At 61.9% G+C, this 26,917-nt stretch overlaps 1 protein-coding gene and 1 long non-coding RNA gene across 12 annotated transcripts; one reads left to right on the forward strand and one right to left on the reverse strand.

The window, feature by feature from the left end:
* Nucleotides 1–1,717: 1,717 nt before the first annotated feature.
* On the forward strand, nucleotides 1,718–9,064 carry LOC140599633 (uncharacterized). Its single transcript, XR_012002496.1, has 2 exons — nucleotides 1,718–2,373; nucleotides 4,777–9,064. It is a non-coding gene; the product is annotated as an uncharacterized lncRNA (long non-coding RNA).
* A 2,568-nt stretch (nucleotides 9,065–11,632) lies between these two features.
* ZMIZ2 (zinc finger MIZ-type containing 2) lies at nucleotides 11,633–26,142 on the reverse strand. 11 transcript variants are annotated; one of them, XM_072763024.1, is made up of 19 exons: nucleotides 26,002–26,065; nucleotides 20,249–20,383; nucleotides 20,001–20,115; nucleotides 19,495–19,697; nucleotides 19,031–19,223; nucleotides 18,592–18,855; nucleotides 18,248–18,424; nucleotides 17,643–17,720; nucleotides 17,359–17,527; nucleotides 16,620–16,764; nucleotides 16,324–16,534; nucleotides 15,852–15,957; nucleotides 15,559–15,716; nucleotides 14,966–15,033; nucleotides 14,598–14,666; nucleotides 14,136–14,380; nucleotides 13,527–13,696; nucleotides 13,203–13,442; nucleotides 11,633–12,536 (listed from the first exon to the last, which is right to left on the reverse strand). In XM_072763024.1, exons 2-19 carry the CDS (start codon nucleotides 20,296–20,298, stop codon nucleotides 12,429–12,431), a joined length of 2,769 nt encoding a protein of 922 aa, XP_072619125.1. In that variant the 5' UTR covers nucleotides 20,299–20,383; nucleotides 26,002–26,065; the 3' UTR covers nucleotides 11,633–12,428. The 11 variants fall into 11 exon arrangements, with proteins under 11 accessions (XP_072619125.1, XP_072619124.1, XP_072619126.1 ...); XM_072763023.1 differs by lacking the exon at nucleotides 26,002–26,065 and adding an exon at nucleotides 25,641–25,774; XM_072763025.1 differs by lacking the exon at nucleotides 26,002–26,065 and adding an exon at nucleotides 24,993–25,285.
* Between the last annotated feature and the right edge of the window lie 775 nt (nucleotides 26,143–26,917).

Raw genomic sequence — 26,917 nt, forward strand, 5'->3', positions numbered from 1 at the left:
CCGGGATCGAGTCCCGCATGGGTCCCTGCATAGAGCCTGCTTCTCCCTCTGCCTGTGACTCTGCCTCTCTCTATGTGTCTCATGAATAAATAAATAAAATGTTAAAAAAAAAAGTTCTAGGGAGGGCCAGGTGGCATGGTCAGGGCCAGTGTGGGACTCTCCCGCAGCCATTTGGGGTAGATGCTGATGTTTCCTCCAAGAAGAGACGAAGCCCAGGAAGGGTGAGAAACTGGAGGCCATGGCGCGGTCGGCCGAGGCAGGGCTAGTGCCCGGTCCCCGGGCCTGGCCGCTGTGCCCCTCGCTGCCACACCTTGTCCTGGGCGTGAAAACCCAAGTGCGGCACCAGCCACACGGCAACAGGTGTCCTGCCCCGCCCAACACGCCACACAGCCCTACAGAGCAGGTTCCTGCTGTGCGCCATCCTCACCCTCCACCTCCAAAGCTTTCCCGTCTCCGGAACAGAAGCTCTGTGCCGCACCCCCCCCAGCATGGTTCCCTGTCCTGCCCACCCCTGGCCCCCCTCCTGCCGTCCCTCAGCTGCCCGGGCACCTCCAGCAGGTGGGACCTGTGTCCCTGCGAGATGAGCTGCTTTCAGCATGTGTGCTCGGGGCCAACCATGGCAGAGCGCAGGTCAGAACGACCTTCCCTGGGGATCCCCGGGAGGGGGGGGGGGCGCGGCGGTTTAGCGCCGCCTTCGGCCCAGGGCATGATCCTGGGGTCCTGGGATGGAGTGCCGCGGCAGGGAGCCCGCTTCTCCCTGTCCGTGTCTCTGCCTCTCTCAATCTCTGTGTCTCTCGTGAATAAGTAAATAAATTTATTTTTTTTTAATTTTAATTTTTATTTATTTATGATAGTCACACACACAGAGAGAGAGAGAGAGAGGCAGAGACACAGGCAGAGGGAGAAGCAGGCCCCATGCACTGGGAGCCCGATGTGGGATTCGATCCCGGGTCTCCAGGATCGCGCCCTGGGCCAAAGGCAGGCGCTAAACCGCTGCGCCACCCAGGGATCCCCAAGTAAATGAATTTTAAAAAAAAAGAACGTCCTTCCTTTCTGTGACTGCGACCACCCGCCCGTGGAGCTGCAGCCCTTCATTCATTGACAGACACTGGGGCGCTCCCATTTCAAGTGCACTGTGAGCGCAGCTGAGCCCCTGCTCTTGGCTCTTCTGGGTTCACAGCACGAAACGGCGTCGCGGGATTACATGGGAGTTCTCCACTTCAATTTTCATAGGACCTGCCACACAGTTTCCAGGGCGGTGGCCGCAGTCCACCATGTGTGACAGTCCAGTCCCCTCCCCCCAACATGACACCTGCTGTTTCCTGCTTATCTCTCTGACAGCCATCCTGGTGGGCATGCAGCACACTGCGTACCCCTTCTTTGTGTTGTCCTGGTGGGTAGCACTGCTGAGCCTCTTCTCTCGTGCTATGGGCCATCGTGTACGTCTGTTCAAGTCCTCTGCCCGCTTCTTCTGTGGATCATTTGCTTTTTTTTATAGTTGTAGGAGTTCTTTCCACATTCTGGACATTAATCCTTTATCAGAGATGGGATTTTGCAGCTCCTTCCTCCCGTTCTGCGGCTACTTTCTTGTTCTGTTAGCAGGTACAGACTGGGGAGGAGTGCCAGGCACGCGCGTGGCATACACACACCCCAATTCTTCCAATAAACATTGCTGAGCGTTCATGAGGAAGACTGGAGTCCAGACCAGGGGACCAGAGAGCTACCTGAGAGCCAGGTGTGCAGGGCCTGTGAGGACCTCAGGCTGGCCTAGGAGAGCTGCAGGAACCTACTAGACGGGCTAAGCCTGCCATCGCACCCCACTGGGAATTTGACCAGAGAGCCAGGGCTACCCAAAGGCCAAGACACGCAAGGCTCCCTGTGTTCTGAGAGCAAGGCGGGAATGAGAGAAGCAGCATGGGTTGATGCAGCGCATGCTGATTGCCAGGAGCAGTCCTCCAATGCTCAGGGAGGTGGAAGAGAGCTCGGGAGACCATCCTGCCGAGGCACAGGGCACAGGGCCTGCTGCCACAGACCCCGGAACCCACAGATGCCAGGCCCACTAAAGGAAGGTATGATGCTGCTGCTGCCACTGGCAAACAGCATGTAAGGAATGTCTCAGCAAGTCCGGACGCAGCCTGCCCACAGGCCACGAGGGCTGAGCCCAGAATGGCAGCCAGCACAGGGAGGGGCGTGCCGTCTCCCAGGCCTTGGGACCACTGACTTCAACCTCTGCTTTTCTTCTATGCCCAATGCCTGGCATCCAGTCACAATCTTTCCTGCCTTCAGACGGGAACTCACACCACCAGTTCTCCTAGCTCTCCAGCTTTCTGGCTCCCCTTCCAGATCTTGGGATTTGTCGGCTTCTGCAGTCATGTGAGTTAATTCCTCATGATAAATATCTTTGTTATGTTACTATTTTTTAAAGGTTTTGTTTATTGATGAGAGACACACAGAGAGAGGCAGAGACACAGGCAGAGGGAGAAGCAGGCTCCATGCAGGGAGTCCAACATGGGACTCAATCCTGGGTCTCCAGGGTGACACCCTGGGCTGAAGGTAGTGTTAAACCGCTGAGCCACCCGGGCTGCCCTATGTTATGTTATATTAATTATATTAATTCCTGTAGGTATGTGTATCTCTTACTGGCTCTCTTTGGAGAATCCTAATACAGACACCCAAAAAAGCAAGATGATACAGCCTATCATCCAGAGATACAACAGTCAATAGAACCAGACCCAGAGATGTCCTGCCATAGAAAGGGGAAGGGTTCAATCCTGTTAAGTATGCAACAGGATGTGATGCAGAGGGTGGATGACAGGCATGAAGAGGCAGGAATTTCGTGAGAAAGATAGAAGTAAAAAGAAGAGGCGAGTGGAGACACTGCAAAAGGAAATTATGAAACTAGAAGTAAAGATTACATGGAGATTAAGGCCTCTTGTGTGGATATAGAGTAGACTGGACTCGGCAGAGATATGAGCCGGTGGCTTTGAGGACAGGTTTGTGGACTGGATGTCTGTCCCTCTTCAACAACTCATGTGTTGAAGCCCTACCCTCAGCATGACTCTATTTGGAGAGGAGGTCTCTGTGGAAATAGTTAAGGTTAAATGAGCCAGTGCAGATGGGGCCCTGATTCCATCAGACTAGTGTCCTCTTTTTTTTAAAAAAAAATATTTATGTATGTATTCATGAGAGACACACAGAGAGAGGCAGAGACACAGGCAGAGGGAGAAGCAGGCTTCTTGCAGGGAGCCTGATGCAGGACTCAAACCCAGGACCCTGGGATCATGCCCTGAGCCAAGGGCAGATGCTCAACCTCTGAGCCACCCAGGCATCCCAGACTAGTATCCTTCTAAGAAGCCACCCCAGAGTTTGCCCACCCTCCCTCGCCCCATGCACACACCAAGGAAAGGCTGAGTGACAAGGTGGCCATCTGTGAGTCAGGAAGAGAGGCCACACCAGAAACCACATCAGCTGGAAGCTTGATCTTGGACACCTGGCTGTTGAAACCACCCAAACCGTCATGTTGTTTTAGGGATACCCAGCCGACAAAGACAAGGCAGTAGAAATGACTCAATTGGATATACAAAGGTGAGGAAAGATGGCGGGAAATCAAACAACAGAGCATTCCAGATCTGTGAGATGCATCATTAGTCTGACCTGTATGCAGTTGGAATCCCACCAGGGCAAAGGGAGAGGAGAGAAATTTAAATCAACAATGGATTTATGACCTGAAGTGAAGGCATTCGCTCACCCTACTGAGCCACCCAGGTGCACCTCCGGTGTCTCTTTAAAAACAAACTTAAGGGGATGCCTGGGTAGCTCAGTGGTTGAGCATCTGCCTTTGGCCCAGGGCATGATCCTGGAGTCCTGGGATCGAGTCCCACGTCAGGCTCCCTGCATGGAGCCTGCTTCTCCCTCTGCCTGTGTCTCTGCCTCTCTATCTCTCATGAATAAATAAATAAATAATAATAATAAAAACAAACTTAAAGCTCGCTGGGTCATATTTATTAGCATGTTGTTTGAATAGTCCCTATTTTGGTGGGGGTTTTCCTCCAGCAAATTGATATGAAAAATCAATTACTGAAAGTTTGTTCGAGTATCTTATTATGACCATTAGTTTGTTTACTTCTCTTTTCAGATCCGTTAACTTTTGTTCTATGCTTGTTGAGGCCATATTCTTGGGACTATGCAAATTTTTTGCAAAAATGTTTGTTTATTTATTTATTTTAAAGATTTTATTTGTTTATTCATGAGAGACACAGAGAGAGAGAGGCAGAGACACAGGCAGAGGGAGAAGCAAGATCCCCGCAAGGAGCCCAATGTGGGACTCAATCCCGGAGCCTGGGATCACAACCTGAACCGAAGGCAGATGCTCAATTGCTGAGCCACTCAGGCACCCCTCTATGTCTTTAAGAATATTTTAAAATATTTTTTTTCAGTGCTGTACTTGCCCTTGGCAAATTCCATAGCTCCCCACCACAAGAGGTAGATGTGTCTCCTAAGCTGAAGGTGGACCTCACACACAGTCCTAAATGTGGAGTTCTGATTTTCAAAACTAAATAAAAAGAACCAGGAGGCACCCAGTGGGCTCAATCGGTAGAGCACAGGACTCTTGATTGCAGGGCTGCGAGTTCAAGCCCCATGTTGGGTGTGAATATTGCTTTGAAAAAAAAAAGTTTGGTCAGTAAAACCCCTAAATGATCTTAAAATTCTGAATGAAAAAAAAAAAAAAAAGAACCAGATGTAAAGTATGAGGTGCTATTTGTTATGATCTTCCAGAAGGGGTGGACTAGATTCATAGACCAACAGGAACGATTTCAAGCCAGCTCCAGGGAAGATGTCGCAGAGATGGACCAGGTTCAGGCACGACGGCCGGAAGGGCAGCTCCGCTCGTATTTGCAGTGCTCTTTTACAGAAGAAACAGAGGAAACCAGGGGACGCGCAATTCACACTAAATACAGAAAAAAGGATTTGATCCCCTGATAACCAAAGAAACACAAATCACCACAAGATCATCCATGGCGTCCATTCTGGCAAAGATTCAAACAAAAATTATGCCCACACTTAGCTCCAGGCTCATGGGTTGAACACCGATGTCAATCATACCTCAGTTAACCAGGCTAATGAAGGGGGGGACATGCTGGGGGAGGGGAGTGGAGGGGGGAGGGGGGAGAGCTGAGCTGCTGGGTTGTGTGGACAGTGGACATCTGTGCATCCACAGGGTGAGCACCCCTCCTTCTGTCCCTAACTGCATCCTCGTTCCCACTGGGGAGCCCCTGACCTTGCTCCTGCTCTAGGATTGGGTGCTCCCTCACCTCCGGCCGGTCCGAATGATGGCATTTTGTTTAGGAGGGACCAGAACCCAAATCTGGCCCATGTGGCTCTCCCCAGGGCTCTTTCTAAAAATACTGGGAAAGCGTTTCCCTTTCTCCCAGCCTTGCTGGGATTTACCCAGGCCCTGTCCCTGGCTGGGTGACAGTGCCGAACTCTTAAGGCCCAGGCCACCTCCCACCCCGGGCCTCTTCCCCACCCTGGGCCATCAACCCACCCCAGGCCACCCCCCACCCCGGGCCATCCCCCCCAACCCCGGGCCACCCCCGCCCCGGGCCAACCCCCCCAACACTGGGCCACCTCCCCAACCCCAGGCCACCTCCAACCCTGGGCCACCTCCCCATCCCTGGCCACCCCCCACCCCGAGGTACACCTGCCCTGGGCCACACACCTGCCCTGGGCTACCCTCCCCTGCCCCAGGCCACCTCCCCACCCCAGGCCACCCCCCTGCCCTGGGCCACTTCTGAAGCCTTGGCTCAGCTCCCAGCCCTGGTAGCTGCCCTCTCCGGCCCATCTCACTCAGCCGGGACTGGTTCCATGAATTTTGGAGCCCAGTATGTGGAGACGTGGAGCGTCTTGTTCAAAAGCCAGGGAGAATTTCACGATGGGGCTTGTCCCTCTGAGTGTGGGTTGTGTGAGACTCCGGGGATGGCCTCCCCAAGGCCACCACACGCCACACAATGCAGCTGGAGGGGCAGCCAGGACGGGGGCCAGGGTCCCCGCGCGTCCTCGGCCCTGGCCTGTCCCCCGAGCCCTCCTGCCTGAGCCGTGTGTCCTGCTCTCCATGGCTCCATGTCCCCGGCCCTGATTGTGGCTGGTGTGGCAGGCGGGTGGTCCATGCCCCGAGCCCCCTTGCTTCTCCAGAGACCGCAGCCCCAGGCTGTCGGTGCGGAAGGGACGGGGTGAGGGACACATTCACTGCCTGCTCTTCTGCCGCAAATAGAACTGCAAGTGCACGGCTTGTGTTTTATTTTTTTTAATTTTTATTTTTAAAATTTTTTTAAAATTTTTATTTATTTAGTCACACACACAGGGAGAGAGAGGCAGAGACACAGGCAGAGGGAGAAGCAGGCTCCATGCACCGGGAGCCCGACGTGGGACTCGATCCCGGGTCTCCAGGATCACGCCCTGGGCCAAAGGCAGGCGCCAAACCGCTGCGCCACCCAGGGATTCCCCATGGCTTGTGTTTTAAAGACAAGTGTCCCTGCCAGCCGGACACCGGGCTTACCATCAACAGCACCTTCGCTGACTTGGCCACGGAGGACTCTGTTGGAAGTCTGTCCGGTGACACACATGCAGTGGGGTTGGGAGTCACAGGCTCAGAGAACGGGCAGGACCTGGGGAGCCCGCGGGCTGAGCGGAAGGGTGCCCCCGCATGCCCTCGCCCTGTGCCCCCGCCCCCATCTGCTGCTCTGCACCTGTCTCGGCCTCTGCCGGCGGGTGCACTGTCATGGGAAGTTCGGCCCTGGTCCTGGCCGGCTGGGGGCCCCCGAGGAGGCCCAGAGCAACTCAGGGTGGGGGCCAGAGTTAGTGAGTGTCCTTCTGGACTTCTGTGTGCTGCCAGGGCTCCTTCCTGCTTCCCACCTGTGTAGGCCGTTCTGTTTGCTTAGAGTCCGTGACAACAGGTAAGGATGGGATTTGGTAATTACAAATAATATGTAAGGCCCACTTTAAAAAAAATTTTTTTTTACAGATTTATTTATTCATGAGAGACACAGAGAAAGGCAGAGACACAGAGGGAGAAGCAGGCTCCCTGCAGGGAGCCCGATGCGGGACTCGATCCTAGGACCCCAGGGTCACTCCCTGAGCCGAAGGTGGAAATAGACCGCTGAGCTACCCGGGTGCCTTAAGGCCCACTTTTTAACAGATTTCTTTAGTTTTTAGAGCACTTCTAGGGGCAGGCACGGTAGAGCGGGGGCTGCATAGGGAGGCCTCCCCCCAGGCCCCCGCCCCCACCATCCGTGTCCCCCCAGAATGGGGCACATCATCGTCACCCGAAGCCTGTGGTTTACACTTGGGCTCCGTGTATCTGGTGTGGACGGACGTGTGACACGTGTCCACGTAGTCGCGTCACACAGAGCCTTCCACTGCTGCACATCCTGCCTGCCCAGCGCCCAACCCTGGACCCGCCACTTCCAGAAGTCAGAGACCTGGGCTCCTTTCCCTTTGAGGGACAACATCGCTGCCCTAGTCCTCGTGGCACTCCTTCCTGTCAGCGCTGCCCTGCACTCGCCCGGTGGCCTCTGCGGCCCAGCCGTCCGCCTGCCGAGGATGCCCTGCTGCATTCACGTTGGGGCGACAATGCTGTTGCCACCTGGGTGCGGTTTCCATGTGGAGCTGGGTTGTCAGCTCCCCAGCTGTCCTGCAGAGCGATGGCCCCATTTTGCCGTCCTGGCAGCAGTGTGAGCAGCTCCCGCTGCCCAGTTGTGTGCGTGTGCATGTGTGTGTGCGTGTGTGTACTTCTTGCCATGAGGGTGTGTTCACTGTGTAGAAGCAGCCTTTCCTGGTCGCGAGGAACTCTGGGGCCTGTCACACTGGCGGTAGGCTTGCAGGCCCCACTGCGGGCTCTTCTTACTTCCGCGGGGGGTGGGGGGTGGGGACAGAGGACCCAGGGGCAGCGGGCCACTGGCCACAGCCACGGGTCACTGACAAGGGAAACTGGAAAAGCAGGTTGGCTGAGAGCAGGGGGGCAGGACCTGGAGCTCCCAGGCCCTGCGCAGCTTCAGTCTGGAAGAGTTTGGCTTGGAGACTTTGAGAGAAACCTGCACCTGTCAGCGGTGCTCCCCGGGGCGGGGCCCTGCGGCTCTGCTCGCCCCCACCGGGAGAGACCCCTGAGCAGGGTCCTGTTCCTGGGGTGGGGGTGGGGGTGCCCGGGAGTCTCTGTTGCTGTCAGAGGGTCTCCAGGAGTGGCGGCCAGGCCTCCAGGGCTCACTCTGCCACCAACCCTCATTGGAGCAAGGGACACCTGCGGACTGCCCCACAGCGACAGGTTCCCAGCCAGGGCAGCAGCAGGCTGGGGGGGGGGGGGGGTGCCAGGTGCTCAGAGCCCACCGCACTCTCACCCCAGGCAGCCCGCTCCTTGGTGGCCCCCATTCACCAGCTTTGGAACGAATGAGGACACGAAAGAGATCTGGTTGGTCCCGTTGGTCTTGCAGGGAAAGCAGTCCATGCTCGTCTGGCCCAGAATGTTTAGCCCTGCTCCAGATGTCCTCTCTAGGGGACGGGACACGCCGTGGTGCAGGAGAAAGGGCTGGTTGCCAGGACTGTGTGTCCAGGCAACCGTGGGGTTCTGCAAGGCAACTTGCCGGAATCGTGCAGAAAATCGGTGTAAGGAAGGCCAAGGACTCATCCACACTGAGATGCAACCACCAGACTCAAGGGTGACCCCTGATCAGGTCTCGGGATGAATAAAGCTATGGCGGGTGTTGGGATGTCGGGAGGCAAGGGAATGGGTGTGGAGCCGGGCTTGGCCATCACAGCAGCACCCCTGCTCACGGGTGGGAACAGCCTTGTTTCCAGGACGCGTGCTGACCGGTTTGGCTGCAGCTGACTTTCCCTAGTTGTCAGCAACTAAAACCCATGTGCGCATAAAACATGCAGCTACATGGGAAGTTGGGGGGAGGCAGGTAGGCTCGCAAAACGTCCATGACGGCTAACTCGAGGGTTGTGCAGGGCGCTCCCTATGCTGTTTGCAAAGTTAAAGTGCTTTTAAGTAAAACGTCAGAAGCGATCACTATCGAGTTGTCTGTGATTGAGTATCGGCTGTGATGACGGGGACCACAGAGGCAGCCACAGCAGGCGGCGCCCCGACCCGCTCTGGAGGCGGAGGGCTCCCTGGGCAGTGGCAGGTCGCCCACGGCTTGCACTGGGTCGGATGCAGAGGGGCCTTAAGTCTCCAGTGGTGGCCAGCGTGGCAGATGCAGGGCCGGGAGGCAGGCCGTGGGCTGGTGGGGAATGTGCCCTCCTTCCGTCCTTGGGGAGCACTCCTGACCCCACCCTGGATGTGGGCCCTCTAGTGCTTGGGGCCCTTCTGTGTGGATCTGGAGGCTCTGGGCTCCGCTCCGTAGCAACAGCTACTCTGGACGGTGGGGCTCTCCAAGGGGGCAGGTCATCCTGGGGCTGCGTCTGCCCGTGTCCGGCTGTCCCCAAGGCACCTGGCTGCCCTTCCAGGATGGCTTTGCTTCCCTCCTGAGCTGGCTCTGAGCGGGCTGTGGTCACTTGTAGCCTGAGCCGTGTGATCACACACGGAGAAGGTTTGAGCAGAGGGAGCCTGGTCAGAGGGTGTCCGCCAACGCACCCCCAATCCTCCCTCACGGCAACTGGTATAGCCGACACCTCATGTCGGGGTGTAGGCCCGTGGTCGCACTCCCAGGTTCGGGACCATACTGAGGAAGGCAGATGTGGCTACAGGGGATGGGGACAGCCGCACAACCTCATCGATCCCCGTGCACTTGGCATCTGGGCAATTCACGGATCATCAGCCTGAACAAGTGGACCAGGCAAGCGGCTAATGACTCTCAGGTACAAAGCCATCAACGTCCGGGGCCGATTATGCATTTCCTTAGTCCTGTGCGGAGCCTCCTCCCTCCGACGGTCGTCCGGCTGTCCCAACGGGCCCCAGCGAGCAGCTCAGCATGGGAGGTGGTGAGGTGAGGGCACCGGCAGGCAGTGGCATGGGGACAGGGCCATTCCCATGGTGTCCGGCAGCACGTGGCCCCGGGCATGGGGACTGGGGCTCCTGCTGTGGCCGCTTCCCGGGAGCCCCGCACCTCGCCTGGGCGTCTGGCTGCCGTCGGTCGTGGCCTCAGACGCCCTTGCTGCACTGCTGTTGCCGCAGCCCTGAGGCTTGGCCAGGGACGCGTGCAAACGGCCTGTTCCCCTCGGGACCCTCGCCACTGGCACGGCTTCGTCTCCCGAAGTTACCAGAGTTGTTGCCCGCGTCGTGGTGAGAGCCTGCTGAGCAGCCCGCTCTGCTCCCCGGGGGCAGGAGGGTCTGGGCACGACCTCGAGTGCTTGGGTCCCCTGGTCTCTCGCAACCTCCGGGACACGAGCAGAACGTGTGTCCCGCGGGGGCTGGCAGTCGCACCCCACGGAGTCCAGTGTGCTGCTCTGGAAACTGCACGCGTGGCACGTATGGGAGGACGGGACAGATGAAGCGCAAGGCGGCAGCCCGAGAAGCCACAGCTTGGCCTGAGGACCAGCGAGGTGCCAGCACCTCCACCCCATAGCGCCCGCCTGCCGCACCCCCGGGCCCCGGGCTGGCGCCGCCACTCTGGGCCTCCCTCCTCAGCCTAGCACACGCGGGCGAATCCCGGGAGATACGTTTGCCGTGGAGCCTCACGGTGACGGCATCGTGCCCCATGAACTCCTGCCTGTCACGTCACCCTGTAGATCGAGGGGAGCCGGGCGCCGTCGAGGCTGTGGCCCCGCTTACCACTCAGTCCGGCTGGGCCCACCCTGCTGCATGGGGACGCGCAGCCTTTGGCTCATCTCCAGGTTTCTCCGTCCTGCCAGCAAAACCCAGAATGACGTTGGTGAGGCCACACCTGGCGCGACCCCCAGGAAGGAGGGCCTGCCCCTCGTACCCCAGCCCGGCTGCGTGAGGGACAGCGCCCTGGACAGGCCCCGCTCACCCTGAGGCCTCCTCGTCCTCCGCCACGCGGGCCAGAAACACCGGCTGCGGAGATGCGGAGGCCCATGCTGCGGTCCCAAGACGTCCGCGGAAAAGCGCCCGGGGCCTGCCCGCACCCAACACTTCCCACCCGAGGTTCCGGCACCCCACAGGCATTCCGCATTCCCTGCCGCGGGGCCCATAAGCCTCTCCCACTGGACAGGAAGGCTCTCGGGGCCAGGAAGAGGAGGCTACCAGGGCACAGCTGAGGAGGGCACAGGGCTGGGGCAGAGCTGGGGGAGGGGCCTGCAGGACCAGGGCACAGCTTGGGAGTGGTCCACAGGACCCACACACAGCTTGGGAGGCATAGGACCGGGGCACAGCTGGGGGGAGGCCCTTGCAGAACTGGGAGCCCAGGGCCTCTCCCCAGAGGCCTCCTGCAGCTGCTGTCTGGAGCTTGCCAGGACTTAGGTCCTGCTCCCGCTCAAGGCCCCTGGCTCACTGCCCCAGGCACGCCCACGCGAGGTGACAGGGTGGCAGATGTGTCTCCTGGTCCTGGTGACACTTCACAAAATAGTTCTCTAGCCAGGGCCAACTTGGGAAATTCCAGGGATGAGGCGGGAACAGCTGGGTCCTGGCGGGGGACAGCCCTGCCCACATGGGGCACAGGGCAAGGAGGGACAGACTCTCAGGCCCACTGTGAGGAAGTCCTTTAATAGAGACAGGCAGACAGGGGACACGACTCGGCCCTGGGCCAGTGGATGCAGTGGCCCCTCCCCCCACCTGGCTTGGCCCCAGGGTGGACACTGGAGAGGCAGTTTTAAAAACAGTGGGACTGATTCTTCACTTCACGGAGAAGGGGATCCCAGAGGAACAGCCCGCGGGAGCATCTGCACTCAGAGCTGTGTCTGAGTGGCCACCCCCAACTGTCGCACCCGGGAGGGGGCAGCGGCCCATGGGGGCCCTGGCAGCACGGGAGGGACTGGCCGTCTACAGCTCTTACTGTCCCTACTCTACGTCCACAGTTGTGCTTTAGAAGCCCCCACCCTGCAGCCCTAGTCCGAAGCTCCTGGGGGGAGAGGGACCCCCGCCCTCTGTGAGCTCAGGCCTGGGACAGAGCAGCCTTGCTCCTCGCCATGAGCCAAGGGGTCGCTGGAACAGAAGGGTGGACGCTGGACAAAATGCAGGCTGGTGGGAGCAGGCGGGGTTGGAAGGACAGGGGGCGAGGCTCGAGGTCCAGGTAGCAGGTGCTCATGGGTGGGGCAAAGCTGGGCTGGGGGCAGTGGATGGAGGCGAGCTGAGCATCTCCCGACACCATTCCGCAGCGGAGGGGGTGGGGGGCGAGGTGCCCACCGGGCACAGCTGCCTCCAGTGTCAGGGGCTGGGGGGCTGGGGCAGGCCCTGGCTCCAGGTACGCAGGTGGGGAGGGGCAGGGCATGGTGACGTCTGCGGGCGAGTCCCCGCCGGCTGGGGGGGGGGGTCTACAGGATCAGTTGTTCTCGAAGAGAGAGAGCAGGTCATCATTGTTGTTTGTGGGGAGGTCAGGTGGGCCCAGGTAGGACAGCAGTTCCTCGGGGTTGGTCAGTTCTGGGAGCAGCTGGGGACAAAGCAAAGCCATCAGCGGCTCTGGCCTCGGACCCGGCACAGCCCTGCACGGGCCCCTGACCCTCAGCCTGCACAGGGGCCTCTCCCTGCCGAAGGCTGCTCTTTGCCCGGGAATCACTCCACGCAAGTTGTCCGAGGACAGCCCGGGACACGCAGTGCCTGGCCCAGGTGGCCGCGCTGCTCCTGGCAGTTGGGGATGGTGCGGGGACCCCGACGAGAGCACGCCAAATGCAGGAGGTGGAATCTCCAGCGTCCGGGATTTGCTGCTTTGAGCTGCTCTAACTTTTCTCGCGATGAACTTCAGTGAGTTTGGTTTATTCGGGTCGAGGACAGTTACCTGCGTTTTACACGCTGATTCTGGCTCACACGCCAAGGTGAGTCAGACGGGTCAACTCCCACCCCGAGCCGATGTGGTCAGCTGCAAGCCCAGTCTTCTCGGGCACTTGGCACAGGCCCCCAGAGCCAACCCCACGGCTACTGCAGGTGCCCGACACTCAGCGTCGCGAGAGTGGACGCTATCTGACCAGCTCTCTGGGTCTGGAGGTCACTGGGGCGTCAGTGTCCTCCCTTCTATGAAGCACGTGGACCCTGGGGACGATGAACACGCTGTCCCCAGCCCCAGCTCCCATGTGCTCCCCAGCATGGGGCCCGTACTCACGTCCAGGGCCGGTTCCGGGGCCTCCCCCGCCCCAGACATGGGGGGCCCCATCACGCCTGCGGCCGCACTGAAGCCCAGCTCGCCGAGGGGGCCTGAGCTCACTGGGCCCAGGGGCTGCCGGGATGCTGGGGGAGGGTTTGCATGGTGCAGCTGGGCCCCGGGGGGCCCCCCAAGGCTGGGGGCGTGCAGGCCTTGCGTCCCGGGGTTGTGGGCTGGGTCCAGGTGACCCGCTGGTGCCATCTGAGGAAGCAGAGAAGACCCAGGTCAAATAGTCCAGGGCCCCCCTCCCCAGGAGCCGGCCCTCCGCCCTCCACCAGCACTGACCTGGCCTGGGAGGCAGGGGGTAGACTTCTCTGGGGTCAGGAGGCTGCTGGGAAGGTCAGATTGGTAGGAGCTGGGGGGCGGCCCCGCAGTGAACTCCGGAAGGGCTGGGGTGCTGGGCGTGGCGGGCGGGAAGGAATCGGGGAAAGTCCCGGGTCCCAGGAAGCTGGAAGCTAGGAGCAGAGCCAGTCCTGAGTAAGGCCTGGGGGCTTGCGCCAGAGGAGCAGCGGGTGGGGTAGGGGGGCAGGCTGGCCGTGACCTGGGCAGGGCTCCCAGCACTCTCCTCCCCCCCGCCGGGAACACGGGACTTCTCATCACAGCCAAAGGATCCCGCCACAAGAGGACAGGGATGGATCCGCCTTACCTAGACACACTCACAGGTGGGGTCAGAGAGGGTCAGGCCCAGAAGCATGACAGCAGATGGCCCCTGTTCCCCAGCGCCGGGGTGGCTGGGCCCAGCTACCACGGGAGGCCCTGCTGCCCTGCCCAACCCCTCGGGGGTGTCCCCAGACAGCCCCCCAGGCGCGGGGATGGCTTCACAGAGAGTGGATAGACGGGCCCAGAGAGAACGGATCATTTGTGGCCATCTGCGGGGGGGCCTGCCATACTCACCCTGGCTGGGGTAGTCACCAGGAGCTGGGGCTGAGGGGGGCTGCAGGGGGGCGAAGGGGGCGGCCCCGGGGCCCAGGGCTGCAATCATCTCCATCACACTGGGCATGAGCACGTGCGCAGGGCTCACAGTGCGGCAGCGCTTCAGCACGGGCCCATCCGGCTCCTCCTTGACATGTACGTCTGGCTTCACTGGCACCGGCTTCCAACTGCACGTGGGGTCGATGGTGATCTCCTCGTAATCGGAGCTGCGGGCGTACATGCGGCCTGGTCACCACCTGTCCAGCTGCCTCTTCCTTCTGGGCAGACCTTCCACTCAAATGCTGGTGGCTGCCCAGCACATTCCACGGGCCCCGGGGGGGGATGTGGGTTCCGCCTGGGCAGGGCAGCCGTGGAGGGTGCCTCCCAGCTGTCCCCCAGGCTGCCCACTGCAGACCAGATGCCGGGGGTGGCAAAGAGACTTACTTCTGAATGTAAATGAGAATGCCCAGCATGTACTGGTCTACCTCCAGGCCTTCCAGCAACGCTGTCTTACTGTGGGAAACCAGAGGCACATGGCTCAGGGGCCTGGCCCAAGCTCATTCTGGCCACAGGCCCATCACTGTGCCCGAGGCCACCCCCTGGGAGGTGACCCCTCAAGAGGAGACCCCATGGAGGTGACCGTGTGTGAAGTCTATGCCCTGGGCCGCACCATCCTGGTCTGTGCGGTGACCCCCTGAGCTGACCGAAGTTTTCCATGGTGCCATGGGGGGGGGGGGAAACGCTCCCACAGCCTTTGACACGTGCCACTCTGTGCCTGAGGCTCCCATGAAGACTGCCTTGGAGGTACTCACTTGCACACAGGGCACCTCCAAGTCCCCCTCTCGCAGTTGAGCTGTAGGTAGGATTCCAGGTCGAAGCACTGTGGAGAGCAGGACAGGTGGCTCCTCACATGGGGGCCACATCCCGTGATCGAGCCCCACGATTCTGGGCTCATCTACTCGGGTGCCAAAAAGCCACGTGTGCCAGGCTTTCCCTGAGGTGACCTTCTGACAGATGGACACTGGGACAGCCTACAGAGTCCTCAGTGGGATGGGGAGGCCACACAGCCACAGAATTGGGTGTCTGTGCTGGCAAAGGACCACCCCCGGGGCACAGCGTCCAGGACACCCTGAGGGAGAGCTGGCCACTGAGCTGCCCTCCTGGGGGGGTGGGGCGGGCTGGATGGCGCCCGCTGTCCTGTGGCCTCAGGAGACCCCAAGAATTCAGGGGAATGGCAACCGTGCTTGGAGACACAGATGCCCAGTCCCAGGGGAGGGTGCGAAGGAGCCTGGCCACCTGCCTGCTGCTGCCTGTCCCTCCACCTGCTGTTGGAGGTGGCGGCAGCGACGGCACACAGGGAACACAGCCAGCAGAAGCTCTGGCTGATCTGCACAGGGCCACCCACCTGGATGTGGCGGCAGTCGTGACCGCGGGCGGGGAGCTGGATCCTGCGGAAGGTGATGGGGCACTTGAGGGACACCTTGATGGCGGTCTGCTCTACCCCGTCCTCGCCGTTTGGCCCAGGGGTGCCTGGGATGGTGCCGCTGCTGAAGTTGCGCTTTACTGGTGTCACCGGGGAGAGCACTCGAGTGAGGGGCTGCGTGGGGCTGACTGCCCCCCATCCCCCCGGGGCCCCCGCGTGGAGGCGACAGCCTCGTCGGATGGGGGCACGTGAGGGTGGCGGCCGGGGCCACTCACTCTTGGTGATACAGTGCTCGGCAGGTAGGAGGCGCTTCTTGAGGAGACCCTGCAGCACTGAGCGAACGGAGGGCCGGTGGACCAGCTGCAACACGAACAGATGGGACTGCGGGAGAGGGGCTGCTCAGGGGGGGCGGGGGGCCTCCCGGCCTGGGAACCCCCCAGGTGCTGACCAGCACAGCCCGCAGCACCCCCGTGATCCCACAGAGCCAGAGGCCCTGGTGGCTGCTCTCGGCCCTGCTCACCCCCGAGCCAGGATTCGGGGGCTGCAGCACGTGGGACTCCACAGCCTCCTGCCGGGGAGACAGCTCAGCTGGGTTCCCCATGGGGCCAGCACAGGTGCCCAGTCTAGGTAAGCGGGCATAACTGGAGAGCAGGGAGGCCGCTCCTCACGGGCCCCTTTCTGAGAGGCCAGAACAGGCTGGATGGGGGAGGCACAGGGTGGGGTCGCCAGACCCAGAAGGGTACTCACGCAGCAGCAGGCTGTGACTGTGATCTGGATGGTGTTGCGGCCTGGCTGGCACACGTGTTTCAGGTACAGGGGCTTATGGGACGTCTTGTTGTCGCCGCGCTCAATGGTCAGTGGGGTGGCGTTGACGCTGACCTGCACAGAGGCCGGCCAGTTGGTGTTCATCTGCCGGTCCTCGTGGTGGTAGCACTTGAACTGCAGCTCCAGGTCGGGCCTGTGTGGGGTGGGGGCGTGCTGAGAACGGGGCAGGGGGACGGGTGGCCAAGGAGGGGCCATGCACGGGGTGGGGGGGCGCCCACCTCAGCATCAGGGTCTTGTAGACAGAGTCGCGGAGCTGGAAGGCATGGTTGCTCACAGCCAGGTTGTGCTGCAGGCGGAAGGGCTCCAGGACCACCCCGTCCCGCACGGGGAAGGTCAGCCGCAGCTCGTCGCAGGGGCCGCTGCCTGGGAGCAGGCCATGCAGGTGTGAGCAGGCTGTGCGGGTGTGAGCAGGCTGCCGGGGCTGCGGCCAGGAGCATGGCCTGTCATTCCCCTCCCCCGCCCCACCTCGGGGCGTCTCCCGGGGACCTGGGCCTGGCCAGAACCTCCAACGGGAGCAGGAGCTTGGTGTCCCACCTTAGTCACCCAGCCCGGTGTCCCCTAAGTTATAACTGGAGCACATGTTCCCAACCCAGAAAGAGGCTGCCACCGGCACTTTCTGCAGGGGTGGGAGGCTGAGGAGCTGGGACCGGATCAAACAGACCACCTGGCGTCTTGCTAGTGCTTGAGCCAGGGTTCCAGTTGCCCTGCTTCCGTCATGGTGGCCTTCCCTAGTTCTCCCTCAGGGCAGGAAGTTCCCAACCAGGAGTGGACTTCAGGGGACTCAAAAAATCCCTTAATAACATACAAAATTTTGTGTGCACGGGTGTGTTTCTAGAGAGAAAATCCACACCTTGAAAGACATGCAAAGAGATCTACGAGTAGAAGACGAAGGTACGGCCCCCCCGTCCCCCACGTTCCCTGCAGGCCACTGGGGTCCTGAGAGCAGATGACACTCACCGGGGGGTGACGGGTGTAAGGAGCTCACACTGGGCTTGAGGTCGGGCAGGAAGGGAGACTTGACCTCCTGGCTAGTGGACATGTAGGGAACGCTGCTGCCGGGGGTCATGGGCGGCGTGGGGCTCCCCGGCAGTGGGGAGCTGGGGTAGCCAGGGATGGAACGGGTGGGCTGTGGGGTCGAGCAGACAGTCAAAGGGTATCTGGCTAGCCCTCTGTACTTCCTCCTCCTTGGGTGCCCTCTGTGCACGTACCCACCCGTGAGCCGCCCGCCAGTCTGCCCGTACCCCACTCAGGCCATGCTGGCTGTAGCCGACGCTCCCCCCGTTGAAGCTGGTGCCCTGCCCGTTGAACTGCTCTGTGGGCTGCAGGAGAGAAAACTGCGTGCGCCCAGGGCCCCCGCCTGCCCCTGCCAGGCCCCTGAACTGGACCCGAGGAGGGGGCTGGGGGCGGGGTGCCCACCGCACACACTGGCACTGGCCTTTGGTTTCTTTGTATGCTTTCTATGATTTGCAAACGTGTTGCTTTCATAATTTACAAAGTTACCAGTCTGGAAGCAGAGAGGACCCTGCCTGTCAGAAGGGGGGAAGGCAGGGCCACCAGAAGCTAAAAACCCAGCTCCTCCTCCCCGCCGTGCCCCCCTGGGCCCGTCCCCAGCAAATAGAGGGAACGGGGGCACTGTTCCCCACAGGACATTCAGTGGCTGCAGTGCCTGCTCCCTGGGTCCCTACACCATATCTCACAGTGGGTCCTTTCAGAACCACATCCCTGCCCTGGTCAGGACCCCTGTGGAGCTCCGGGCTGTTTGGTCACCTGCCCCGTGCACACGGGCCCGCACCCTGGTCAGCCCAGTCGAGGCCCATCTGTGTCGCGCGGGGGGAACCCACCCTACCTTGTAGTGCAGTCCTGCAGGGCCGGGGGCGGGCAGGGACTGGGCCAGGCCCTGCTGCAGGGGCAGCCGGTGGCCGGCATAGGAGGAGGGAGCAGAAGACTGTCCGGCGCCAGGTGTGTACTGGGTGGCACTAGGCCCGTACTGGCCTCCTGGCAGGTACTGCTGCCCTGGATAAACCTGAGGAAGAGAAGAGGCCAGGTGCCAAGGGAACAGGTGTCGGGGAAGCCAGCTCCCGGGGGGATGCGGTGCCCACCCCGTTGGGCACGGCCAGTTCTCTCACACGGATGCCCGAGCTCGCTGTGGCTCTGGATGCAGCTGGGGACAAGGGAGGCCCCGACACTCACCTCGCTGGAATAGGCTCTCTTGACCCCCTGTCGGGGCAGTGGCTGGGCCTGCGGGGGCCCAGCGTACCCATGCTGGGGCAGGCGCTGCCCTGCGTACAGGGGGGCCATGCCTGCCGCCCGGGGGGGGTTCATGCCCATGGGGCTCAGGCCAGAGGGGCCCAGCAGCCCTCCCATGCTGGTGGGGTTCATGCTGCTTGGGACGCTGGGCCCCCGGGGACCTCCGTGCTGCAGGAACTGGCTGTTGAAAGCCTGCCCGGCCCCCATCTGGGGAGATAAGAAAGGAGCCTTTCAGGCCAACCCCCCACCCCGGGGGTACCACCCAGAGGCCCCCCTCAGCATCTCGCCCCCCCCACCCAGTCCCCGACCCCGGCTGCCCAACTGGTCCCTGCCTTCCAGACCAGCACACGTGGGTGCCATGGGAGGAGCGGCCGGGCCTCACCGCTCCGTACTGGCTCAGCTCCTGGCTCTGCTTCTCCTGGAGGGCGGCCACGGTGGCCGTGGCGGTGGCCGTGGCGGTGGCTGCAGCAGCAGCCACCGCAGCCGCCGCCGCCGCCTGAGTGAAATCGGTGGAGGGTCGTGTGGCATGTGAGGGTAGACCCAGGCCCCCAGGGCCCCCGGGACCGCCTGCATACCTGCGAGAGACACACATGGCTGGACTCAGAAGTTCCTGTCTGCCCGTCACCCGGGGGGCCACTGGGCACCGACGGGGGCCCCCACTCTCATCTACATGCTCCCGTGGGAGCCCACGGGAAGAACAGAGACGTGGCTCTCAAGAGGCTCGTCAAAAAAAAAAAAAAAAAAAAAAAAAGAGGCTCGTCCACACAGTCTTTGGCGCCTGCCACACCCAAAGCATTGCCCCTGGAGGGCTCCCAGCACACCTGCCACATGATGGGTCCCACTTACCCAGGAGTGAAGCCGGGGCCCCCAGGGTAGCCCCCACGGCCGTACACCCCTTGCTGCACGAAGCCCTTGTTGGCGGCGCCCTCACCAAATGCCTGCTGTCCGAGGCACTGTGGGGAATTCAGGGCTGAGCCGCTGCCAGCCATGCCAGGCATCACAGAGCCACCCGGGGGGCTCCCTGCAGGGCCCATGGGGTTCCCCAAAACCTACAAGGAAGCAACAATTGCCACTGAAGACGATCCAAACAACTAACTTCACACAGACACTCCAAAGGAGAGGCCTGGCAGGTAAGGAGGTGAGGAGGGCGGACAGAGGTGAGGGAAGGAGGGGAACAGAGCAGAGGGAGGATTCGTGTGGAAGCTGGAAGCGGGGGCGGAGGGGGGCACACCATGTGAGGGAGGGGGACTCGTCTACAGGGACAGGGAGGACTCAGGAAGCCCAACTCCATTTCTCCCTGAGGTCCAGGGGGCCCTGGTGGCTCTCAGGGGCGGGCCCAGGTGTGGGCTCACCTGGCTCTGGGCCGCGTTCCCAACGCCCCACACGGTTGTGACCACAGACAGTGATCCCGCCGGCTGAGTGGCGCTCTGTTGCCAAGGCACCGCCTCATAAGCAAATGGACCATCACTGCCAGGAAAGAGGTGGGCAGGCAGGCCCAGATCAGGATGCCACAGGGGTGGAGACCCCTGCTGGGGAGGTGGGGAGGCCCCCACCGCAGCCCTGCGGCCTGAGAAGTGAAAGCGGCAGGAGCCCCACTCACCCGTGTGGCGTGGGGGGCAGGGCAGGTTTCACGGGGTGCATGGGGTTCATTGGCTTCAGAGCAGCCTAAAGGCCAGGTCTGTGGGTGGCAGGAAGTGGCCCTCACTGCTGTTGACGTGGGATTCAGCTGCTCTGGCTGCTGGGACAGGAGAGAGGACATCAGTGGAGATGCAGCCAGGGGAGCTGTCAGCGGGTTACGGGGAGATCCGAGCACCAGGACCCCCTTGCTCTGGGCTGACTGATGGAGGGCAGGGTGACACCGGCGTCTGAGGGCCACCTTGATCTGCACTGCCCCCGGAAGCAGCATTAACCCTTTCGGCCCTACTACTCAGGGCTCCTGGAACGGCTCTGGGAGAAGGCTTCTGATCCCAAATACTTTCCACGCTTCCCTCCTGCACGAAGGCCTGGATATCTATAAAATAAGAGAGCATCCAGGACCTGATTGCCATCATCCCCCAAGAAAGCCCCAGGGTGGAGGCCAAGCTGAGAGCCAGCATCAGAAAATATAGGAGGACCAGCTGGGGGGGCCGGGGCACCGTGTGCCTAGGCTCTGAGGCGTGCCCACTGTGCGCAGGAGCTCTGGTAAGCAGGGGTGAGCAAGGTCAGCCACCTTCCACCCTGGCCTGGGGCCAGTCGGCCGCCCCTGGCTGGCAGTCCCCTGTGGGGGCCCACCTGGGACCAACATGGGCCCAGGGCCAGGCAGGCAGACCTGACCCCCACAGGCCACAGTGACACCCAGACGAGTTCCCAGAAGGGGTGGGATGCATACACAGGGTGATGGGCAAAGGGTTGGCAGGTGCCTGTGGACATGGCAAGGGGCCAATGGAACACAGCAGAGGCTGGCGAACGCTCGTGGGACCCAGGTGCCCAAGCAGGGGGGCTCCCGCCTACCCCATGAGGTGCACTCCCTCACATCTACCATCTCAGAAAAATGAGTGAGGGAGGGCCAGGCCACTCACATTCTCCAGCACCCCAAAAAGTCAGCCCAAACTCTTGCTGGCACTGCTGAGGCCACCCCCACACCTACCTCTGCCTGGCCTAACCACAGACACACACTGCCTATGTTCTCCAGAGGTCCCCTGGGGGTCCTGGGAGGGGAGGCTGTACTCTGCCCTCTGGGTGTTGAGGTTCTGTCCTGAAGTACCACTGCCCTTGTGGGGCTGTGAGGCCTCGTGCACATGACCTGGGACAAGCTAACCTCTGGGGGGTCACTCCCGCCATTTCAGCACTCAGGAGGTGTCTGGCTGGTCCAGGAGTGAAGAAGTGACCCCAGCAGCCACCCAACCACGAGACTCACATTCCTTTGTGCTGACCAGGGACCTCAAGATTATCACGTCCTCTAGAAATATGGTGTGGGGGGCAGGTCTGTCGCCGGGGACCCAGAGCCGGAAGGGGTACACTGGGGACTGTGATCCATAGCCTCCCATGGGTGGGCGGTTGGCTGTGTGTTTGAAGCATGTGAAGCTCGCTGGTCTCTCCCAGCACAGAGCACTGAGGTATGTGGGTCCCGGGGATCCCAGAGCTGCAGCAGGGCCGCTGGGGCTAGGCACGAGGGGGATGGCAGAGGGGAGTCAGCTTGCTCCCCTTCCCCACACCATTCTCCTTCCTCCCCTAGACCAGCTCCCACTCAGGACACAGAGGCCAGCAAGAGCAAGGCTCAGGGGAGTCCAGAAGGCTCTGGGCCCCTGGAATCTGGGCAGAGGCAGGTCTGGGAGCCAGGACCAGCCGGCCAGGCAAGAGAAGGCTGGTGTCCCCAGTCCCTACTGGCCACCTTCAGGATGGGTGGGGGGTCGGGGGATAGCAATGGACAGACCTGCCAACAGGTCAATGGGACAGACCAGAGAAGTGACTGATCTCTGACGACGAAGGTAGAAAAACCACATGCTGGAGAAAACCTGGCATTTCAACATGTGGTGCCAGGGCTGCTGGACTCCGGCATGCAAAAAAAAAAAGAATCCTAATATTCACATCTTGCACAAAAATTAACTAGAAACATGCCATAGGTTTAAATGTACGGCGCAAAACCATAGAGCCTTTGGAAACATTCACGAGAAAATCTCTGGGATCTTGCGCTAAAGAAAGTCCTTAAAGGGTGCCCCAAAAGCACAGTCCTCAAAGTGGAAAACTGAAAATTTACCTGTGGGAAGCCCTGCTGATGGGACGAAGGGACAAGCCATATCCCCAACAAAGGATTAGTATCTAGAATACATAAAGAATTCCCAAAACTCAAAAGACAAAAAAGCTCACCCAGGAAATGGGTGGAAGACAGAGGAACATTTCACTGGTGAGGTCATGTGGACAGCGAGGCAGCTGGGGGGGGGGGGGCACCATCGAGGCATCGGGAAGGGTGGAGTAAGGCCTCTGAGCCCCCGAGCCCCCCCCCCACCGCCCCTCCAGGCTCCACAGCACAGCAAGGCCGCCACGGAGTGCAGTGAGGATAGCCGGCTCCGGCCCTGGGGACACTGGGAATGGACTGCCGTGCAGCCGCTCTGGAAAGTCTGGGGCTTCTCATAAAACTAAGCAGGCGGCTACCGCCCGGCCCCACAACCTCGCTCCCGAACACTCATCTCCCAGAAATGTAAACACGCGTTCACCCAGGAATGTGCGTGTGTGTGCTGCCGGCAGCATCAGTGGGGACGGCCTGCAGGTGAGGGGCGAGCCCCTCAGGGGCCACCCACAGCCTGGGAGCTTGAGGGGAGGTGGCGGGAAGCCCCAAGGGACCACGCTGCGTGGAGAAAGCCAGTCCCCAAAGGTTACACACGGTAGGATTCCCTTTATGTAACATTCCTGAAATGATGGCATCCCAGAACGAAGAGCAGAGCACAACTGCCAGGTGGGGAGGAGGGAACAGGTGTGAACAGAAGGTGGGGAGGGAGTATCTGCATCTTGACTGGAGCCACGCAGCATCCCGGTGTGACGTTATCCTACCGTATTATAAGATGTCACCACTAGAGTACCCAGGTAAAGGACATGCAGTTATTTCTTTCAGCTGCACGTGAATCTCTAATTCCCTCAAAATAAAAGTTTAATGAGAAAACCACCACCGCTTGGCCTGTTCTCTCCACAGAAATGCCCAGGGCCACCCTTCCCTACAACAAAGCTGGTGGGGTTGGCCAGGCCCACTCAGTGGTTCCAGAAGCAAAGGGTGGGTGGAAGACGAGCCCCCAGCCGGGTGGGGGAGCACCACTGAGGACTCAGCAGCCCCAGCTCCAGCTCCAGCGCATCACACGCAACTGGAGGACTGGAACTGAGGACCCGCATCGCTAACGAGCCTGGGTGAGGATGCTGCCGCTACAGGCACCCCAGGTGGAGAGTGGGGGAGGCAGAGGCTACTGGTCTGGGGCCCCGGGACGACTCCTACATCACATGGGTCGGGGGAATTCCACCCCAAAGGCTGCTCTGCTATGGACGAGACCACAGAGATTTCCAGTTCCCCCTGAGCTGACTGCATGCTTGGGTGTCTGGGTGTGCAGGGCGAGTGTGTGTGTGTGTGTGTGTGTGTGTGTGTGTGTGTGTTTGTGTGTGACTTCCTGCCAAACTAAGTCTGGTCTCCTCCTTGGGGAGACCTGCACTCTCCAAGTTGGGTACCCCATGGCCCTCTGCTCCCGACAAAGGGAGAGCCCTGCTCCGAATGCAAGACCCTCCTCTCACTTCCTGGCCTGAGAGTTACGGCTGGAGAAGCCCTGGTGTGTGTGTGCCTGTGTGCCTGAGTGCACGTGCGCACAAGGAGGCCCGAGCAGGCCTGAGGCGGGGGCCCTTCTGCTGGTCCGAGGCTCTGCTGTCCACAGCTCCAGCGAGAAGCCAGGACCCCTCGGCAGAACCGCCCTGGCATGTGGTTAGCCTGGAGCTTTCTCTGGGTTGGGTCACATCTCCCAGAAAGACAGCTACAGAAACTCGCTACTTAGACCCCCTCCCAGGGCCTTGGAGCAACTGCACCCAGTCTCCTGGGTGCCAACCACAGGCAGACGTTAATGTGGGTCAGCTCTCTTGCACCTCTCCTCCGTCCCTGCCGCCTGGTCAGCCAGGAGCAGCATACCCCATGACAGGCCACCTGACCTCGGAAAGGCACGCCTGCTCTGTGGTCCTGGGGCAGGCACTCCGGCAGCAGGGAGCCCGTGCTTCCAGGGCACGTGTCCAAGCAGAGGGACACCCAAGTCTGATGGGCTTGGAGAAGGTGGAAATGGTGGCTCAGTGAGGCAGGACGACACAAGGGGGGGAGACTCACATGCTTGGATGGCTGGAAGTCCTGCTGCTCTCCACGTGAGGCCACAACACCGACCAGCCTAAGTGCTGGAGCCCATCTAAAGCACCCAGGAACGAGCACTTACAAAGGGCCTGGGTGCACAATCGGTACGTGGCAGCCACCCTAGGAAAGCGGAGGACACACACCTGCCATTCTGTGCTCAAACCCTGAGTCCTGTAGTGGACGCAGTGCCAGTGGACACTTCGGGAGGAAGCCGGGCTGCCCCTGGAGTCCTCCCCAGGCGCACCCTGCCTGCCTGTCATTACCTTCCTCCTCCCTGACCTCTGTCCCCTGCCTGTAACCAGCCCCTGGGCATGACCAGTCCTCAGGCCCAGTACCTGCTGGGGGAGGCCAGGCCCCCCTCTCACGAAGCCTGGATGGAGGCCCGCGGGCTCTAGCTCCCCAGGAAGCGGTGGCTGAGTCTGCTCACCCTCCCTGCATCCACCACCGTCCCCCAGATCAAGTCACACGTTCCGTGTATGCCCCTGCGAAACCGACTTACAGACGTGGCTGTGGATGGTCTGCAACCATCAGGAACAGAGCTGGGCAGGGACGGGCGCATCCGCGCCGGAGAGGAGCAAGCAGGAGGGAGAGGAGAGCGGGGCACGGAGAGAGACAAACGGGGGTCCTGGGAGAGGGCACCCTCCCGCCCCGGCGCAGGCGCGGCTGGGACCAGGGGTGTCCCCTTAGAAACAACGGCGGGAGGCTGAAAGGTCAGCCTGCTCCGCCGGCCTCGGGCGGCCCCGCGGCCCCACACCGCCCAGCTGGTGGGCGCGCACGGCCCAGAGCCAGCCCGGAGGCGAGCCCGAGCGCGGCGTGGCGGCGGCGCGGCCAGGCGGGGCGAGGGCCCCGGGCCATCCTCCCCGCTCAGGAGGTCGCCGGGGCCGCGCACACCCCTCGGGCGCCCGGCCGGCTTCCAGCCGACCCCAACAAAGGCTCAGGTGAGGGCCGCCCGCGCGCCGGCCGGAGGGCCCGAGAGCACGACGCGCACGCGGCAGGTGCGGCAGGTGGGCGGCGGGGCCGCCTCCACCCCGGCCCGAGCCCGGCAGAGGCGCCGCAGCGCGGGCCCCGAGCGCCGCACCTGCCCGCCGCGCGCACCTGCCGCACCTGCCGCCCCCGCCGCCCGCACCTGTCCACCCGGCCCGCTCACCTCCGCCCGGCCTAGCCCGGCCCCTCGCCGCCGAGGCCCCCGGCCCACGCCGCTCCATGCGCTCAGCCCGCCCTCCGCGCCGCCCGCCGCCGCGGGGCCGCCGCCGCCGCCACCCGCGCCATCGCGCCGCCGCCCGCTCCGAGGGCACAATGGAGCCGCCGCGCCGCTCATGCATATGCATGACGCCGCGCGCCGGCCCCGCCCCCAGGCCAGAGCAGTGGATCCCAGAGCCGGCGCTCGCGCGGGGCGGCCGCGGGCCTGCAGCAGCCCGGGCGGCAGGTCGGGCCGGGGGCGGGCCGGAGGCGGGCCGGGCAGCGCCAGCGGCGGCGGACCCCCACCGGCGCCCCCGCCCCCTCCACACCTGTCCGAAAGCCGGGTCTGCGGAGCACCCCGCGCTCCCTGCTGCCTTGCCACCGGGGCGGGGCCTGATGGAGGGGCGGGGCCTGGTGGAGCGGCGGGGGCGGGCGGCGGCGACGGGGCCTGCCGATGGGCGGGGCCTGTCAGGGAAGGGTGTCGGAGCCCGGCTAGGGGGCGGGGCCTGGCGGAGGGGGCCCGGTCAAGGGCGGGGGCGGCTGGAGGGGCGGGGCCTGACTGCGGGCGGGGCCGGTCAGACGGAGGCCGGCCGGAGGACTGGGGACGCGGGGGCGGGGGCCGCCAATCTGAGAGAGGCCGGGTGGAGGGGAGGAGCCTGGGGGCGGGGCCGGCCGGAGGGGGCGGGGCCTGTCAGAGGGAGGCCGGCTGGAGGGGAGGAGCCTGGCTGGGGGCGGGGCCGGTCGGAGGGGCGGGGCCTCCGAGGGAGAGACGGGGCCTCCGAGGGAGGGGAGGGGCCTGGCAGAAGGCGGGCCTTCCGGGGGGTGGGGCCTCCCGGGGAAGGGGTCCGGGAGGGGAGCCCGGCTGGCCGCGCGTGCTGCTGCGGTCTCTGGGTCGCTGCGCCCCTTTAGCGGACCAAGCGCCGCTTCTCATCCGCTGGCTCCTTCCACGTGCTATTACCCTTTAAGTCCTTTTTTCTGCCCTGGCTTTAGGGAGACCATGTTCTCCCAATCACCCACAATTCAGGTTTTTTACTGTGCCAACTACACGTAAGAAAATGTATTTCAGGGCAGCCCGGGTGGCTCAGCGGTTTAGCGCCGCCTTCAGCCCAGGGCGTGATCCTGGAGCCGAGGGATCTAGTCCCACGTAGGGCTCCCTGCAGGGAGCCTGCTTCTCCCTCTGCCTGTGTCTCTCTCTCTCTCATGAATAAATAAATAAAATCGAAAGAATAAATAAAAAAGAAAGAG

This window comes from Vulpes vulpes, chromosome 7, assembly GCF_048418805.1.
Source record: "Vulpes vulpes isolate BD-2025 chromosome 7, VulVul3, whole genome shotgun sequence".
NCBI classification, from domain to species: Eukaryota; Metazoa; Chordata; class Mammalia; order Carnivora; family Canidae; genus Vulpes; species Vulpes vulpes.